This window comes from Macaca fascicularis, chromosome 4, assembly GCF_037993035.2.
Source record: "Macaca fascicularis isolate 582-1 chromosome 4, T2T-MFA8v1.1".
Classification (NCBI taxonomy): domain Eukaryota; kingdom Metazoa; phylum Chordata; class Mammalia; order Primates; family Cercopithecidae; genus Macaca; species Macaca fascicularis.
In genome coordinates this window covers 144,968,686-144,987,406 of record NC_088378.1, presented here as the reverse complement: position 1 = coordinate 144,987,406, position 18,721 = coordinate 144,968,686, and the positions used below count along the sequence as shown (strand labels likewise).

Below are 18,721 nucleotides of genomic sequence, written 5' to 3'. Positions count from 1 at the left end.
AGAAATACAAAAAAAAAAAAAATAGCCGGGCGAGGTGGCAGCGCCTGTAGTCCCAGCTACTCGGGAGGCTGAGGCCGGAGAATGGCGTGAACCCGGGAGGCGGAGCTTGCAGTGAGCTGAGATCCGGCCACTGCACTCCAGCCTGGGCTACAGAGCGAGACTCCGTCTCAAAAAAAAAAAAAAAAAAAGTAAAAAAAAATGTTTATTATGTTAGAAATATACATCTATTATACATACCTCTTACATTTTACAAGTATAGCAAATTATTCGATACAAATGGACATCAAAAAACATAAAAAAAATTTTAGAAAGTTTTCCTATGAAACCAGGTAAATTAGTACAGGTTTCTGTTTTTGTTTTCTTAAAAAAATAAAATTGAAGCAAAAATGCCTAGATTTGAGACAAGACAGATTGAACTGGGCTCTAGAGCTCAGCACTGAAGTCATGCTCCTGAACACACAATTTTCCTCATATTTCAAAAGACACAAAGGGATTGGTCACCCCTTTCTCCCTGCATGTAGTGAGAAACAAGCTGACCTAGATGTGGGTGGATGCCGGTGTGTGTGGATTGATAGGAGGGCTAGAAGGAGATGTAAGACAGCATCCAACCTTTCCCAGAGAGAAGCTATCTGCTGGGCCTATCACCTATGTGGGAGCCGTGAATGAGGGAGAGCGTGGCCCAAACTGGGCTGGCCCCTGAGAAGTCTAGGGGAACAGATAGTGCTGGGCTGAGAAATCGGGGCACTGCCTGCTGGGGGAAGTAGAGCTAGTGCCCACTGCAGGGAGAGAAGGCTGGCAGTGCCTGCCTGGGCTGGACCCACAGCCACAGCAGTTGCCCACTTGAGGTCCCTGGGGAGGATGGAGTGAGTGTGGCGGCAAGGGTTTTGGTGCTTTCTGGTGATGGTACCCTGATGCCAAGTGCCCCACTTGCCAAAGAATAAAATGTTTATTACCCTGCTCCCCTGGCTCCTGTCCACCTTTGCCTGGCCTTCTAGGGTTGGAGAAACAAACCCTCTTCTAGCAAAGGCAGAGGAGCAAACACTCTTCTGTGATCCAAACACGTCAGCTGGGAGTGCAGAGTCCCTGTCCAGGACACTACCCCTCACTGTATTAAGGTCCAGTGGGGTTAGGTCAGGGCAGTGAGGGGGATAGTAGGAAGTACTGAGAAGCTCTATCAGGCAGGGGCACAAATGTACTCAAATAACATCTACAACCAAAAGACCAAAAGTATCCATTCCAGGCTCAGGGCTGCCCACTGCAGATGCTGACTCCAGTATCCCACCCTGCTTCCCTTCTCACCCCCATAGGTGCTCAGGTAAGCAGCTTCCTACGGGGCTAAGGTCACACAACAGGAGGGTCGAAGTCCAGGGACTTCTCATAGGCATCAGAGGCTTGGGTATTCCCTTTGCCCGTCAGAGCTAACCTATTTTTTTGGTGGAGGTGGTCAAAAACAAAAGTGCAGATCCCTCTGCAGTCTGGAAACCAGTTCCTTCTGCAGTGCTTCTCTCTGGGAGTGTCTTAAGCTTAGCCATAGTGGTGTGACCCCACCACACACACTGTAAAAGGACTGCTAATACTCCTAGCCCACTCCCCAGCCTCACTCATTAATAAGCATTTGTCGCAACCCAGAATCGCATCTACAGAGTAAGTTTCACATGGCTTGGAATCCTTTAAAACTGGACAGCAAACCACACACACACACACACACACACACACACACACACACACCACCTCCCTACCCACAACCTCTGGCCCAGGAGAGAAGAAGCTGCATGAGAGAAAGAAAAGGCCATATGCATCAGTGGCTGGGTGGCCAGGGCCTTGATGATGGTCTGCGCCTGGAGGGAATGGTGAGGTGGGGCCTCAGGACAGAGATGACAGGAATTAAACTAGATAAAATGCTAACCTTCCTGTAGCCACAAACATCAGCTCTAGGGTGTGGGGGGTGTCAAGTGGCCAACTGGCAGCTCCTTGTGGCCCAGCCTGAAATGGAGTGGGGGCTGGAGTCAGTCCTATTTTGGTGGCAGGGCCTGAGAAGGCCTGCCAAGATTGGATGGCTTTGAGTGTGAGGATAGCTGGGTGACAGAGGCAGTGACACAGGCCAGCCTCTCCCTGTTCCAGGGAGGGTCAGGCTCCAGCTGCAGCTCTTCCTTCCCTGTGAGCTTGGACACACCAATCCTAAACCAGGAGTGTGAGGAGGAAGGGAGGAACAGGGAGCAGAAATCCATTTCTGGACCATTCTTAGCAAAGGAAGCCACCACTTAAAGATGTTGTATAGAGAACTACATGTTAAAAAAACGAAGACAGAAAAAAGAAATATAAAACCCAAACCAACCAAATTACAGGCCGATGGGCGAGTAGTAAGTGGTAGGGGGTAAGTTAAACACATTTTGGTGCTTTGGGAGCCCCTCCCATTCCGTGCCTGCACTAGATCTTTTTTTGTAGAAGTGAGAGTGAGAAAATTGAAAATCTTCTTGTACATTTTTCTTTTCCTCTTTTTTTTTTTTGCCTTTCCTTTTCTTTTTCTCTCTTTTCTGTGGTCTTGGGTGCCTGGCCCCAGGGCAGGTAGACGGTCAGTTGGCCAGCACCATGGACTGGAAGGGCTGACTAGGATATTGCATGGTGTTCAGGTTGTAGCTGAGGCCTTCCATGAAGGGTGGCTTCTCCAGGAAGAGGCGGGTGGTGCCACCTCCAAATATCTAGACCATGCAGAAGCTGCTGTTGTTGCAGGTGACAGTCCCACTGCCTCCAAAGGGGGATGGGGTGCCACTGCCCTGGCCATCGGCCCCATCAAAGAAGAAACTGAGCGAGCCGCCACTGTTGTACTTGAGACTGTACGTGGCCTTGGGCGAGAGCTAGGACTGAGGGCCCGGTTGAGCGGGATGAAGTTCAGTGAATGCATAGACAGAGAAAGACTCTTGTGTTTCAACAAGCTGTTGGTGCTGAAGCGGGCCATGGAGGCTACTGTGGTAGCTGCTGGCCACCTGCCTCACCGCTGGCTGCTCCTCTACCACTTGCTGCCCCACCGCTCTTCTTTATCTTCATGGAGCCTAATTTGGTGGCAGCAAAGGAGTCTATGGTGAAGGTGATGGGCTGGCGAGGCAGAGGATGAAGGTGGGGTTGGGTGATGGGAAAAGCATGGCGACGGGGAGTTGGACAAGGAGCTGTCCTGGCTTCCGGTAGGCACGAGTATTCTGGTCGTCAGGGTTGAAACTGCTCTTGATCTCCATGTCCAGCTCTGGGGCCCCGCAGCCCTCACTGTTATCCAGGTACAGCACTTTCACTGCTCCCTTCTCGCCAATCTGGTTGGACACTTCGAAGGGGTCAATCCATATGCTTATCTCCTCAGGCACATTGGCCCGCACATCTTCCACTGCCAGGCCACTTCGCTTGGCGGCCAGCTCCCCAAAGGGGTCCACCATCTCCCCAATGTGGACATGGTGGAAGCCAGAGCCCTTCAGCGGTTTGTCAGGGTACCAGTGGACTTCTTATTTCTTTTTCAGAAGCGCCAGAGCAGCTTGTTATACAAGAGTAGAAAATGATGAAGTCCAGGGGTACTTTCATCTCAAGCTGCATGGTCCTTTCCTAGGCAGAGAATCAGCACAGGGCCGGTGCACAGCCTTGGGCTCCGGAAGGCTTCGGGTCTCCGCCGCGGCTGGGCGCTCTGCCGGCCTCGGGGCGGCTTCTCCCTCTAGAGTGGCCCTGAGCGCGCGGCGGAGGTCGCTCTGTCTTCCTTCCCCGGAGCCGCGCGGCCGGGGGACGAAGTCCTTTTCGTCGTCGAGGGTTGGGGGACGAAGCAGGCAGCTATGGGTCATGACTCTCAAAAATGATTCTTTCAGCTCTTACTTAGGAGGTCGGGCGGTTGGGGGATGGAGGGCTGGCGGGCGGCGACCGGGCGGGGAGAACAGACCGGAGGGTGGCCCGTGTCGGGGGGCTGAAGAAGCTCCGGGCTGTGGCCGCGGCGCGGTCCTGCCCTCCTGGCCCTGCGTCGCTCGAGCTGCTGGCTTTTCTCCGCGGAAGACCCCCACCTTCCAGCGCCCGGGCCTGAAGTCTATACATTTTTTAAATGTGCATATTCTTTGACGCAGGAATTCTACTTCTAGGAATTTATCCTAGAGACAGACTCACACACGTATTATATGTAAGATAATACGTGTCTGAAGCTCAGCAGGGTTTATAAATGGAAAGTGATAGGAAATATTAATAGCTTAATTGCCCATCAATAAAGGACTGGCTGCATAATGAAATAGTATGCAGCTGTCAAAATAGAGATGCAGCTTTGTATGTATGGCTACAGGAAAAATTTCTACTATTTCTGTAAAATCCCAGGGCAAAATTATATATAAATATTTGCTTCTACATACCTAAAATATCTCTGAAAGGCTGTATAAGGAATGAAGGCCGGGCATGGTGGCTTACACCTGGAATCCTAGCACTTTGGGATGAGGAGGGGAGCATATCACTTGAGCTCAGGAGTTCGAGACCAGCCTGGGCAACACGGTAAAACCCCGTCTTTACTAAAAATACAAAAATTCTTCAGGCATGGTGGTGCATGCCTGTGGTCCCCAGCTACTTGGGGGGCTGAGGTGGGAGAATCTCTTGAGTCTGGGAGGTGGAGGTTGCAGTGAGCTGAGATCGTGCCACTGCACTCCAGCCTTGGTGACAGCACTCCAGCCTTGGCGACAGAGAGAGACCCTGTCTAGAAGAAAAAAAAGAAATCAATACCTTTGGCTGTTTCTAGTGAATGAAATTACGTGACTAGTGGTAGGAATAGATTGTATATTTTTATTTAACAAATTTTTATTTTGAAAATGTTTAAATATGCAAAAAACACAGAAAATAGACTAGTGCATATCCAGGATCCCTTAATCACAGTTCTGAAATCCATAAAATTCTAAAAACTCCAAATCTTTCCTCCATAAATTTGGCACTACAATCTATCTGAGGGGAAAACCTAAACTTCTTTATAGCCTTTAACTCATTTAAAGTGACTAATCATAAATCTCAAAGCAGAAATATTGAGGTGTTTGATATGCTCTGAAACTCTGCTGGAAGTTACATTATATACAGTGTATGCACATTATCTTCTAAAATTAAAAAAAAAACAAAAACCTGAATTTGGAAACACATCTGCTCCCAAAGGTTTATGTATTTTTAACTTAAAGAAAAGATCACAAGGTACAAATTTGGAAAAAGAGAGAAAAGACTGTATTTCTTCTTAAGGGTTACAGCCTGCCAGGTGGCCAAACTGCAGGCTGGGAAGCCTTCCTCCGGCCACATCCAGAGACAGGCACTTTGAAGGAGGAGGGGTTGAAGTGGAAGCTTTATACTGAATGAGTTGACCAAACATACATATTCAACAGGTTACTGAAGGAGCTATGAATATTCAGGAAGGGGCCATGACACATGCACATTGAACAAACATGCATGTTACATGTTCACTTTGAAGTGGAGACTTAACATTTGCATGTATTACAACTAGGCTCTATATGTCAAATGGTCACTTTAGGACAGGAGAGCACAGAAGTGCGCAATCTCTGTAAAAGGGCTAGAATCAGTCCATGATTGGTCTTATCAGGAGAAAGCTACTGAAATCAGTCTCATGTCCAATCAAAGCTATAGTTACAGTTGATGGAAGAAGGTACAGTTAGTCAGCATCTAGTGTAGCTGCAAATTGTTTGAATATTGCTTATCTCAGGGCCAGTGCTTGTTTAGCTGCCAGAGAAAAAGGAAAACCTGTGTCAGTTAGAATATAGTTTCTTCTTTAAGTGAAAGGATGCGTGACTTAACCCTTCCCTGGCATGGACTTAGGTCCTGCTTATAATTTGGTATCTTATTGCCACAAAGAATCTATTCTATCAGTCTAATGATCTCTATTTTAACTTTAATGCTGGTCAGTTGTGTCTAAACCACAAAAGGGAGGAGGGTATAATGAGTCGTCGTGTCTGACCTCTCACTCTGTCAGGGCTGGGAATTCAGTTTTTAAGTTTTTTCTGGTATCACTTTTGCCACAAGGGGTCTGTTTAGTTGGCCAGGGTTGGGGTGGGGATTGGATTTTATTTCTAGTTTATGTTATATAATGTGTAATGAACATCTATATACTTATCATTTAGATTTTATAATTGTTCATATTTTGTCATATTTAACTCCCCACCTTTCTTTCTCTCTGCTGAAGTATTTTAAATTAAATTATAGACATCATGGCGTACCATCTTTGAATACTTCAGTACCCATCCCTAAAAAGTAAGAACATTTTCCTGCAGAACTACAATATCGTCATCACACATAACAAAATTTAAAATATCACAGAGATTTTTCAATGCATGCCCTTTTGTACCTCTTATATTTTGAATCCTTGGCTATGTAACTTATTCAATAAACAATACAATTTAAAATTAAAAATAAACTGAATAAGACCTTTAATACTTAAAATTGCCAGAAAGCTATGGGAGCTGCTCAAGGCACCATTAAGGGACAGGAAAGGATTTACAAGAACAAGTTGAACCGTCTCAAAAAAAAAAAAAAAAAAAAAAAGGAAAAAACCGAATCATTATATTTTAATGCCCACCTAAGTTGAGGCTGGTGTAAGTGGGGCTTTCAACAAGTCAGTACTGACAGAGCATGGTAGGTATGAAAAGTCAATCCAAATCCCAAAGTGTCTATTGCTTTGAAGAAAAGTTTTGTCCTCTCCATCATGGAAAGAGTTGAATGTAATCAATTTACCATCAGGTGACTGGCTGTTTCCACTGTGATATTACATCATATCTAGGGATTAGGATTGGTTTTGGCTCTTGCAAATTGGATTTCAACAGAAAAGCTTTTGTCTTGTTTTTTGAGCCTATGTACGGCCTTCATCATGGCAGGCATGGTCCCTATGTTCAAAAGTTTCTTGAGCAAATGCTGAAATAGCTGAAAAAAGAGTTGCTGATATCCATAGAGCAGATTGTTAAGCAACAAAACTTGGGTCTGCTTCTCCAGTGCAGCAAAGCCAAACATTGACACTAGGATTTGCAGTGAGAGAAAGTAAGGCATTTATTGCAGAGCACCAAGCAAGGTTAATGGGCCACTAACACTTAAGATCTGAAATCTTTGTAAGATGGCTTACAAGCAAGAGTTTTTAAGCCATGGATGAGGGGGTTCTCCAATGTGAGTTAAAGGCTGGAAAATTTCTAGGACTTCCTTATCCATCTTCTGGTTCCTGTTTGTCAAGGTCTATATGACAGTGACCAACATTTTCCATCTAGTGGAGGTCCTGGTTTCTGAAAAACAACTCAACTCAAGGACATATGTCAACATGTTATCTTTAGTTTCTATAAGGAAACAAACATCTCATGACTGACTCACTTGAGTGACTATTGTTTGTGCTATTATTATCTTCTTGCTTAGCAGGTTATTAATTTATTTCCCTAGTTGCTGGTTGCAGGGTGCCCGGAATTTCCCTTGAAGGGACTCACAATTTTTCCTTTATTTTCAAGCTTAAGGAGGGATCCCAGTAGGCTGTGAAGAGGAGGAGTCCATGTTCTCTTTCAACATCATCTTGTTCACTTGCTTACTGAAACCCTCTGACACAGTAGGTTAATGAAGATTCATATAGGATACAAATATTTGTACATTTGGTATCCATTCTAAGAGATCTATCCACATGCAAGCTAGTTCCATCAATAATCTCTTTGTCACCAATCCTCCAAGTCCTTCCTTCCTTCCTTCTTCCCTCCCTCCCTCTTTTCCTTTCTTTCTCCCTTTCTCTCTCTCTCTTTCTTTCTTTCTTTCTTTCTTTCTTTCTTTCTTCTTTTCCTTCCTTCCTTCTTTGCTTCCTTCCTTCTTGCTTGCCCTTTCTTTCTTTTTCTTTTTTTGCTTTATTTCATTTTAATTTTTTTTAGCTTATGGCATAACCCACAGCAGAGTTAGTATCTCAATACGTCTGCTTCTAGATTCAGGTAATCCTCAACCTTTTGGACTGATTTTGCAGTCAGTATTTCTTGTCTTTGAGTTGGTATGGCATTTTCAATATTCAGTGGGGATTTCCAATTATAAGTTAAAAATAATCTCTTCTGTCCCAGGACACTCATCAAAGTATTGCTATAGTGGAATCTTCCCCGAAACAGAAAAATGAAAGCTAGTCTCTATCAGGGCTGTTTAACCACTGTGAAGTCCAATGTGCTGCCCACTTGACTCTGAGCTGGAGCCTGCCTGAGCCCTATAGTTGACCCACTTAGCAAACACGTATAAACCAGTGAGAGACCCTAACCAACTGCCAGTGAGACATTTAAGAAGTTTCATACAAATATTAAATCGCGTTTACTTGTCACAGATGGTCATCCAAAATGGAAAAGAATAACATATTTATATAGTCTATTCAAGTCCAAGAGAAGTTGAGCATTTACTCTCATTTCATAGTTTGTTAGGAAAGTTTGTAATGAGGGATTTGCAAGTGAACATGTTATGGTGGAAAAAGTGATGTGAATTTTTGAGCAAATTTTCTGCATGTTAGTGCTCTTGATGATTATATACTTATCGGATATTTGAAAGAAATAGAAGTAAAGCATAAAACTCAGGTTTATTTAATGACCTCAGAAGGCTAGGCTGAGGAAAACAATAAATAAATTTTCAGAGCTACTACCGTTTTGGAGTTTAAACAGATCATGGAGCCTCCATTAACACACAAGATACTTTCTTACTGCTTTAATAAAATAAATGATAAGATTCTGTTAAAACAAACAGAATATAATTTAATCTATGTAGCACCATCATTCTAGTTGGCATAGTAAAACTGATGAATGACTAACAGCACCTACAATTATGCTCTTTTGTACCAATAAAGTTTATTTAAGGCTGGGCATGGTGGCTCATGCCTGTAATTCCAGCACTTTGCCAGGCCGAGGTGGGAGGATCGCTTGAGGCCAGAAGTTAGACACCAGCCTGGCCAAGAAATCGAGACACTGATCTCTACCTCCCCCCGCCAAAAAAAAAGCTGGGCAAGGTGGTGTGTGACTGTAGTCCCAGCTACTCAGGAGGCTGAAGCAGGATTGCTTGAGCCAGGAGTTGGAGTCTGCAGTGAGCTATGATGGTGCCACTGCACTCCAGCCTGGGTGACAAATTTATTTAATTGGTTTTGGTTTGATTTTGTATTATCATATTATTACTAAAACTCCAGAAAACTTTTATAGCAAAAACAAACAAACAAAAAAACAAAAAGAAGAAAGAAATAAAAGGAAAGGAGGATAGGAGAAAGGCAGGAAGGGAGGGAAGGAGGTAGGAAAAGAGGAAGGGAGGGAGGAAAGAAGGCAGGCAGGCAGGCAAGCAGATGCCTAAATAAAGAATACGTAGGGGCCTGGACAAATAAATTGCTTTATGGACTATTATGCACCCATAGAATAAGTTAGACCTACATGATGAGTAAAACTGTTTAGGATATATGAAGTGAAAACGCTAAAATAAGCGGGGGAGAAAAGGCTAAATATAAAATAATGCCGCCGTGTGTGAGAGGATCACAATGATATACAAATTCCAGGCTAACGGTGGCAAGTGGCTGCCTCAGGGAATGGGACTAAGGAGGGGTAGGTGGGGTTTGACATTTTACTTTATTAATTTTGGTATTGTCTGAGGGTTTTTTAAACCATAAATAATGTATTAATTTTAAAAATGCTTTTAAAATCAGCATTTTCAATAGTTAACGGTCTATGCTTCATCAACGTTTTCCGTTTAAAACCTGTGTGCGGCCCATACACGTATGACATTCTGTTTATGTGATCACTGCTGAAAAAGAACTGGACGCCAGGAAATTAGGGGTTGAGCCCGAGGCAAGGTGGACGCCGGACAACGAGACACGGAATCCTAGACCGGCCCGGAAGTGCCTCTGCTCGTCCGCCTTCGAGGAGGGGTGGGCATCTTCCCCGCCCTACCATTGTTCGTGCAGCGCGCCTAGCAACCCCGGGCCGGTAACCCCCTCTCCCTCCTCCCGCGTTCCGGGTCTCGTGAGTTGGCTGTGGGGGCCGGGAATGGAGGAGTGTTGGGGAGGGTGGGGCTGGGAAAGGGGTGTGGAAAGTGAACCTCAGCCTCTGGGAAGTGGGAGACGAAGGAGGGGGCCGCGGTCAGTGCCGGCCGGCTTCAGGCGTCCCCTAGACCAGGGTGGTCATCCCCAGCTGTGGGGACATTGTACAAGAAAGGGTTGTAGGAGGACTGCGAGGCGAAAGGGTCACCTCGGTGAATAACGACAACAGGCTTAGGACTCAGGGAAAGAAACCCCCGGGAGAGGAAGTTAAGGACAGTTAAGACTTTGGCAGCCTTCAAGATGGAGAGCCCGTATACCCTCTTACCTCTAGATTCTAAAAGCAAATTAAGGGGCGTTGAATGGACTGGTTTTAAAGTACAGAATGTGACAGTTCCCGATTTCCTTAGTTCTTTGATTCTCAAACCTTATAATACATACAAATCACTGAGGAGCCCGTTAAAGGTGCATATTCTGGGGCTCCCTGTACTTCTCTCCACCTCCCAATTCAGATTCCCCAGATGTCTGCCACAGAGCCTGTCAAGCTGCAGTTAAGCTGCTGCGCTGTGCTTTCTGACATTTTGGAGACCCACATTTTGGGAACACCCCCGGGGTTTCAGGCGCTGCCCGGGTCTCTGGAGAAAACTTCTCCCTTGGGCTTCTTTGGCTTCTTAGGCTTCTTAGGATTGTCCTCACAAAGAAGTTGACCTTGGGCAATCTACCTAACTTTCCCTGGCTTCCATTTCTTATCTAATGAAATAATTATTACAATAAAACCTCAGTGGGTAATTGTGAGGATGAAATATGGTCTTGTATCTGAAAGCATATTGTAGACTTGTGCAATGTTGACTGTTACTCTTAAGTAGCAGCAGGGCGGTGTGGAAAGCTCCAGGGCTTGGAATCCACCCAAGCCTTTCTTTCTGTAAATTTAGTGTAAATAATACTAACTTTAAGTGGTTGTTTTGAAGATTAATTTAAGAAAACTGAAGTAAATAGTAAAGTAAATGTTGGTTCATTCATTTAGTCGACAGTAATAGTATTTCCATTTATTCTTTCTCTAATTTGATGTTTATACAGTGAGCTCAAACTTTTTATTCAGACTTTCTGAGTGATCTGTGCAGTCCCTAATTCATGGGCTGTTTTCCTCCACGAACTCTGTAAAGTATTATTGCTATTTCTTTTTCACATAAAGAAACAAAGACTGAAAGAAAATTTAAAAACTTGGCACAAGGTCACACAATTAGTAAATGTTAGGATCAGAATAAAACCTAGGTCTGGGTCAGGTGTGGTGGCTGACACCTGTAATCCCAGCACTTTGGGAAGCCAAGGTGGGAGGATCGCTTAAACCCAGGAGTTTGAGGTTGCAGTGAGCTGTGATTATGCCACTGCACTCTAGCCTGGGAAACAGAGTGAAATTCCCTGTTTTTAAAAAAGAAAGAAAGAAAGAAAACCCATATCTGGGTAACTTAAAAGCCTATACTCTTTGCACATTATGAATATATATATATTTCCATTATTTCCATCCTTTGGTCACCAAATCACTTTCAGAGGAGAGCTTTAGGGCCTATGATAAATGCTTATATTATCAGTTTCTGTCATCAGTTATTGTCATTTTTCCATATAAATAATTTATTTTTACTGCTTAGGCAGGCGCCTCCAAGGTTTGTCTTGAAGCATAGCTGCAGTTGGAGGGTACCTTTTAAGTTGTTCAAGGTCAAGATGAATACAAACTCAAAGGAGGTTTTATCCCTGGGTGTTCAAGTTCCCCAGGCATGGGAAGAACTTCTGACAATGAAAGTGGAAGCAAAAAGTCACCTCCAAAGGCAGGAATCCAGATTGAAACGCAATAATCCACTGGCAAGGGAAATCTTCCGAAGGCACTTTCGACAGCTGTGCTACCAAGAGACCCCTGGACCAAGGGAGGCTCTTACCCGACTCCAGGAACTTTGCTACCAGTGGTTGAGGCCACAAGTGAGCACAAAGGAGCAGATTTTGGATCTGCTGGTGCTGGAGCAGTTTCTGTCCATCCTGCCCAAGGAGCTCCAGGACTGGGTGAGGGAACACTGTCCAGAGAGTGGAGAAGAGGCTGTGATTTTGCTGGAGGATCTGGAGAGAGAGCTCGATGAACCACAACACGAGGTAGGAAGGGAGATTTGCTAGAGAAAAAAGTGTATTTTGGCATGCCAAGAATCCTTGTATCCTCTGCTTTGTGTCTCCTTGACATTGGTGACAAAATACTCTCCTTCCTGTTTCCTTCTTTTTTGGAAGTGTTTATTTCAGACAGTTAATTTCTTCAAAAGTCAAATCTTGTCTTTTTGTCTCCAGATGGTAACCCACAGACACAGACAAGAAGTCCTCTCTAAAGAGATGGTGCCTCTAGCAGAGCAGACACCACTGAGCCTTCAGTCCCAGCCCACACGTGACTCTGCTCTGAAGTGCCATTCTATTGGAGAGACAGGTGAGGGACAGCATTTATTTGATGTTGAACGAATCTCACCTGGTCAAGCAAAAACAAACAATAAACCCAGAGCTGGGAAAACAGGAGATCCAAAGACTCCTTACCAGATAGCAGCAATGTTCAGTGCTTCTTAGACCCTAGTGTGCTCATCTTTGACCCTTCTCCCTGTGTGCAGACTTCTCTCTGAGTACCATCCTGGAAGCTCTCTGGAGTTCTGATGCATGGTACATGAGGAAGGCTTTCAGGGATCGCTGTGGAGCACAGCTTCAGAGAATGGACTTCAAGGTTTGACAGACAGGTTCAGATCCTGGCATCGCCTCATGGAAGCTGCTTGTATTGGGCAGATTACTTAACCACTTGACCTCAGATCCCTCATCTACAAAATGGGGTTGATAATAGCTTTGGTTTAGTCTACTTGCGCTGCCTTAAGAGAATACCACAGACTGGTTGTCTTTAACAGAAATTTATTTTCTCACATTTCTGAAGGCTAGTAGTCCAAGATCAAGATGCTATCAGGTTTGGTTTCTGGTGAGGCCTCTTTCTGGCTTATAGATGGCCATCTTCTTGCTGTATCCTCACATGGCCTTTCTTTGTGTGCATACAGAGAGAGAGGAAGCTCTCTCATCTTCTTATAAGGACAGATACCATTCCTACCAGATAGAGCCCTACCTTATAACCTCATTTAACTTTTAGTACCTCCCTCAAGACCCTATCTTCAACTATAATCATATTGAGGGTTAGGACCTCAACATATGTGAGGGAATACAATTTAGTCCATAACCAGTATGTACCTCAGAAAGTCATTGTGAGCATCAAATACAAACAATTTATGAAAAGCACCTGGCATGCATTATGCTTAATACGTGGTCGCTATTGCCACAAATCACCAGTGCCACCCTTGCTGATTTGGGTTCATAGTTGCAGTAGAAAGATATGAGATATGCTTAGTAAGTGGCAGACTGTATGGGAGAATCCAGTGAAATCAGACTTTACCATTTCCTTCTCTGTAATCTTCTGAATGGTGGCAGTGGCCACCCTTGTGGATATAGATCTGAGCACTTGGGACTGAATCAGCTGCTTCCCCATTCTAGCCCTCCCTGCAGGAATTATCTCCAGCTTGTCTGATTTCCCACACATAAAATCATACCCTCTTACTGACTTTTTGTTAATCTTCTGACAATCAATCTGTAGCAAGGTTCTGCTGTTTTCAGTTTCATACTACCCCCATATGCATCAAAGCTGCAAATTCCCTTGCCTCTTTGTCTCTAGCTTCTGTTTATTTCATTTACCCTAGCAATTATGGATTTCTGTTACATGGAACACATCTCTCGATTTAAATTAAAGTGTATGTGTTGAATAAATTCTGTGCAGACCTTCCTATAGCTCCCATGACTTTATCAGATTAAAATTGCTTCTGATATCATTTTTCCTCTTTATGAACATCTTTCCAGTCAATTTCTTTTTTTTTTTTTTTTTTGAGACGGAGTCTCACGCTGTCGCCCAGGCTGGAATGCAGTGGCCGGATGTCAGCTCACTGCAAGCTCCGCCTCGCCGGTTTACGCCATTCTCCTGCCTCAGCCTCCCGAGTAGCTGGGACTATAGACGCCCGCCACCTCGCCTGGCTAGTTTTTTGTATTTTTTTGTAGAGACGGGGTTTCACCATGTTAGCCAGGGTCGTCTCGATCTCCTGACCTCGTGATCCGGCCGTCTCGGCCTCCCATTGCTAGGATTACAGGCTTGAGCCACCGCGCCCGGCCTCCAGTCAATTTCTTTCTTTCTTTTTCCTCTCTCTATGAACTTGGACCTTTTATTTTCTAGCCATTTCCTTTCTTCTACCTTCCAAACTGCATCTAAAACCCTGCTGAGAACCCCCTTTTCCAAGAAGCACGTCTACATTTTCCATCTGTCCACTCATCTATCCATCTATCATTCAACAAGTGTTTATTAAGCATCTACTATAGCTGTAGGAGAGTATCCAGAGGGCATCTAGAGATTGTAGAGTTCTCCTTGTAGGATATCAGTGCAGGTATGTGTTACAAATTTAGGTAAAGCCAATATTATAAAACAACATAGTGTTTGAAATTACAAGGACCAAATTCAAGTTCCAGCTTTTCAAATTTTTAGCCAAGCAATATTTAATAGGTAAGTTTGAGTTTCTTTTTAAGTAATGCTGATTATTTAAAAATCCAAATAATACAAAAGTTTATATAGTAAAAAATGAAAGTTCTGCACATCCTACCTACTCCCTAGAGGTAACTACTCTTGTCACTTTGCTGCATATTTTCCAGATGTTTCTCTATATAGTCTGTCTACCCATATATATGTATCTTGCCGTATTTTCCTATAGTTCTTTAAAGAGATGGGATAATAACATCAAGGAGTTTTGTGGTGAGTCAGTTTGATAATATATTTGAAAGTGCTTCATAAGTCATGAAAGTTATATAAATGGTAATCATTGAAAGGTGGGAAATGTCCAAGTTTTTATATTCTACCCAGCTCCCTTATGGATTTCAGATTTAATATGAAGTTTGAGCAAAAGGGCACTACTGATCACACTTGGGGCCCATCTCTTCTCTACAGACACATTTTTATTTTCCAAACCTCTTGTGATCCCCCAGCTAAAAGGAGGAAGAGAACCACAGCCTAACAACAGAGGAGTCCTAAGAGGTACTTATTCTTGTGTGTGAGAGACAGGACAGTTAGATGTGGGAGAAAGATGTAAATATTTTGGTCAAAAGAGGAGGTCTGGGTCTGCTGTCCTAAGCCTGTTTCTGGGTTGTAAAGTGAAATCAGACCTGGGGAACCCAAGACATCCTAAGGATACCATAGCATCTGCTCTTTAGTGTTTAGACAGTTTGGGTCTGTTTCTCTCCATTCTTACCCTCAACTCCTCCAAGCAGAAAGGGTTTGATTGGGTTGGCTGGACACTATTCATTATGGACCAGTCCTGTGTGGCAGCCTTTGCTCCAGATGCCAGTTCCTGGGCCAGTCGGTTGAGGCCATAGTAGTAGAATTGGTTTCAATCCTTTCCCTTTTATTTGTTCAATCATTCAACAAATATTTTTTGAGCAACTACTGTGTGCCAGGCATGATTCTCAGGGATAAAACAGAAGGATCCTCCTCTCATAGAGATTAGATTGTAGCAAGAGGGAGACAATAATAAATATAAAAGTAAAGAGATGATACAGTGTGTTAGAAGGTGATGAGACTGTGGAATAAGGCAAAAATAGAACAGGATAAGGGAGATTAAGAGTGCTATGGATAAGGCAAACAGATCATGATATTAAATAGAAGAATTAAGATAAACCTCATTGAGAAGGTGAGTTGAACAAAGACTTGAAGGAAGCGAGAGAGAGGGCCTTGCTTTCATTTGAGGTGAGAAGTTTCCAGGAAGAGAGAAGCACTAGAGCAAAGGTCTTATGATGGGAATACACCTTGGATAATTGTGGATTTAAAAGTCATATACTATGGTAGTCCCCACTATTTAAGGGGATACATTCCAAGACCCCCAGTAGATACCTGAAACCAAAGCTAATACTGAATGAACTCTGTAATACTGTTTTTTTCCTATACATACCTAAGATAAAGTTTAATTTATAAATTAGGCATAGTAAGAGATTAACAACAATAACTAATAATAAAATGGAACAATTATAATAATATGCCAGCCTCACTACTTTTGCAGTTTGGGGCCATTATTAAGTAAAATAAGGGGTATGTCAACACAAGCACTGTGACACTGCAACAGTCAATCTGATAACCAAGATGGCTACTAGGTGTGCAACAGGCAGGCAGCATGTACAGAGCGGATATGCTGGACAAAAGGAGGACTCAATGTCCTGGGTGAGACAGAGCCAGATGGCATGAGATTTCATCATACTAGTCAGAATGGTGCCAAATTTAAAACTTAAGAATTGTTTGTGCCAGGCGCGGTGGCTCACGCCTGTAGTGCCAGCACTTTGGGAGGCCAAGGCAGATGGATCATGAGGCCAGGAGTTCAAGACCAGCCTGGCCAGCATGGTGAAATCTCATCTCTACTAAAAATACAAAAAAAAAAATTAGCCGGGCATGGTGGCATGTGCCTGTATTCCCAGCTACTCAGGAGGCTGAGGCAGGAGAATCGCTTGAACCCAGGAAGCGGAGGTTGCAGTGAGCCAAGATCACACCACTGCACTGCAGCCTGGGCGACAGTGAGGCTTCATCTCAAAAAAAAAAAAAAAAAAAAAAAGAATTGTTTGCTTCTGGAATCTTCCATTTAGTATATGTGAACTGTGGTTGACTGTGGGTAGCTGAAACTTTGTAGGGTAAAACCACAGATAAGTGGGGACTACTGTGCTGCCTGAAGCACCTAGAATAGTAGAAGTTTAATACTTGTTCTGAAAATGAATGAATGAATACATTAAGTAACTTTCCTTGGAAAGGGTCACTTTGAGGTTATCTCAGAAAGGAGAGAGAGGTCTAAGGGAAGACTCCAGAGAAGCCACCCTGATCTTTACCCATCCCTCCCCATGAAAAAGTATAAAAAAATACTGCCAACTGGGTGCAGTGGCTCATGCCTTTAATTCCAGCATTTTGGGAGGCCGAGGTGGGTGGACCACCTGAGGTCAGGAGTTCGAGACCAGGATATCCAACATGGCAAAACCCCGTCTATACTAAAAGTACAAAATTAGTTGGGCATGGGGGTGCGTGCCTGTAGTTTCAACTACTTGGGAGGCTGAGGCAGGAGAATCACTTGAACCCGGGAAGTGGAGGCCACAGTGAGCTGAGATCACACCATTGCACTCCAGCCTGGGCTCCACAGCAACACTCTGTCTCAAAAAAACAAAACAAAACAAAAAAACAACTCCCCAGTTGAAGTCTACGTGGGGATGGACTGACCTGCATTTTGCCAAAGAGGGCAAACTTTCCTCCTTACCTAGGGGAAGGTGTTACCACACTAGCCCTTCTGTTTCTAGCCCACTTGCTTTCGTTTGATATATTTTTATAGACATAGTCACCTTCCCATATGCTCAGGGAACAAGTGACATTTACCTAGACTTTTTCTTTGTTTCAGATGAAATAACCAAGACTGAGGACATACAGTTGGTGCTAAGGAAAGACTGTCCTAAGATAGTGGAACCACATGGGAAAATGTTTAATGAGCAGACCTGGGAGCTATCACAGCAGGATCCCCCACATAGAGAAGTTGGTGAACATACGGACAGGATAGAGAGGCAGTGGGGAAACCTCTTAGGAGAGGGGCAACACAAATGTGATGAATGTGGGAAGAGCTTTACTCAGAGCTCAGGTCTCATTCGACATCAAAGAATTCACACTGGAGAAAGACCTTATGAATGTAATGAGTGTGGGAAAGCCTTCAGTCGAAGTTCTGGTCTTTTTAATCACCGAGGAATCCACAATATACAGAAACGGTATCACTGTAAGGAGTGTGGGAAGGCCTTCAGTCAGAGTGCAGGTCTTATCCAGCATCAGAGAATCCACAAAGGAGAAAAGCCGTATCAGTGCAGCCAGTGCAGTAAGAGCTACAGTCGGCGTTCATTTCTCATTGAACATCAGAGAAGCCACACAGGGGAGCGACCTCACCAGTGCATTGAATGTGGGAAAAGCTTTAATCGACACTGCAACCTCATTCGCCATCAGAAGATCCACACACTGGCTGAGCTGGTCTAGGGCTTGCTATGAGCAAGTTTTCCAGATCACCAGCCAAGTCATGTGGGGTAGCTTGAGGTTAGAAAATGCCTCTCTCTTCCTTTCTCCATTAAGTGTGTTTGAAACAAATAATGACTTACGGCCCAGGGACTTCCTAAAAGGAAAGTTGGGTGTTTGAAGCTACTGTTTTCCCTTTTGTTCATTTTACCTCTTTCTTATTCTTACTAATTGTGTCCCTCTTATTTATTATTTATTTATTTATTTATTTATTTTTTGAGACGGCTGCTAAACCCTTCTAATAATATAATAAATGGCACTGCTAGAGCCAGCATGCCTGAAAGATTTGGTGTCTGTGTTTAACTACAAAGGATAACAGAGTTATACTGATGGTTTATAACAATTGGGTCTTTGGTGTTCCCCGTGACCAGGGTCTACACTATAAACACCTTTTCCACCTTACTGCTTCTCTCTGATACCTATGTGACTCTCCCTTGGAAAGTGACCAGCATGGGCTGTGTGTTTCAGTGTCTGCAGTGTGTGTCCACTTACTTAACCATAGTTGGTCCTCACAACAGCCATACAGGGAAATGAGCGTTATCATTATCCCATTTTACAGGTGAGGACTC

General features: G+C 43.9%; 2 protein-coding genes across 13 annotated transcripts; one reads left to right on the top strand and one right to left on the bottom strand.

Moving 5' to 3' along the window:
- Positions 1-2,481: 2,481 nt before the first annotated feature.
- Positions 2,482-6,787, bottom strand: LOC102116250 (protein Tob2-like). Its single transcript, XM_065543091.2, has one exon. The coding sequence runs from the start codon at positions 3,420-3,422 to the stop codon at positions 3,075-3,077; it is 348 nt and encodes a 115-aa protein (XP_065399163.1). The 5' UTR covers positions 3,423-6,787; the 3' UTR covers positions 2,482-3,074.
- A 3,079-nt stretch (positions 6,788-9,866) lies between these two features.
- Positions 9,867-18,435, top strand: ZSCAN9 (zinc finger and SCAN domain containing 9). 12 transcript variants are annotated; one of them, XM_074038652.1, is made up of 6 exons: positions 9,867-9,974; positions 11,639-12,127; positions 12,314-12,446; positions 12,622-12,731; positions 15,027-15,113; positions 17,500-18,435. In XM_074038652.1, exons 4-6 carry the CDS (start codon positions 12,668-12,670, stop codon positions 18,114-18,116), a joined length of 768 nt encoding a protein of 255 aa, XP_073894753.1. In that variant the 5' UTR covers positions 9,867-9,974; positions 11,639-12,127; positions 12,314-12,446; positions 12,622-12,667; the 3' UTR covers positions 18,117-18,435. The 12 variants fall into 12 exon arrangements, 11 of the variants coding, with proteins under 11 accessions (XP_073894753.1, XP_073894750.1, XP_073894749.1 ...); XM_074038649.1 differs by lacking the exon at positions 12,622-12,731 and having other exon boundaries at positions 11,751-12,127; XM_074038648.1 differs by lacking the exon at positions 12,622-12,731.
- The last annotated feature ends 286 nt before the right edge of the window (positions 18,436-18,721 follow it).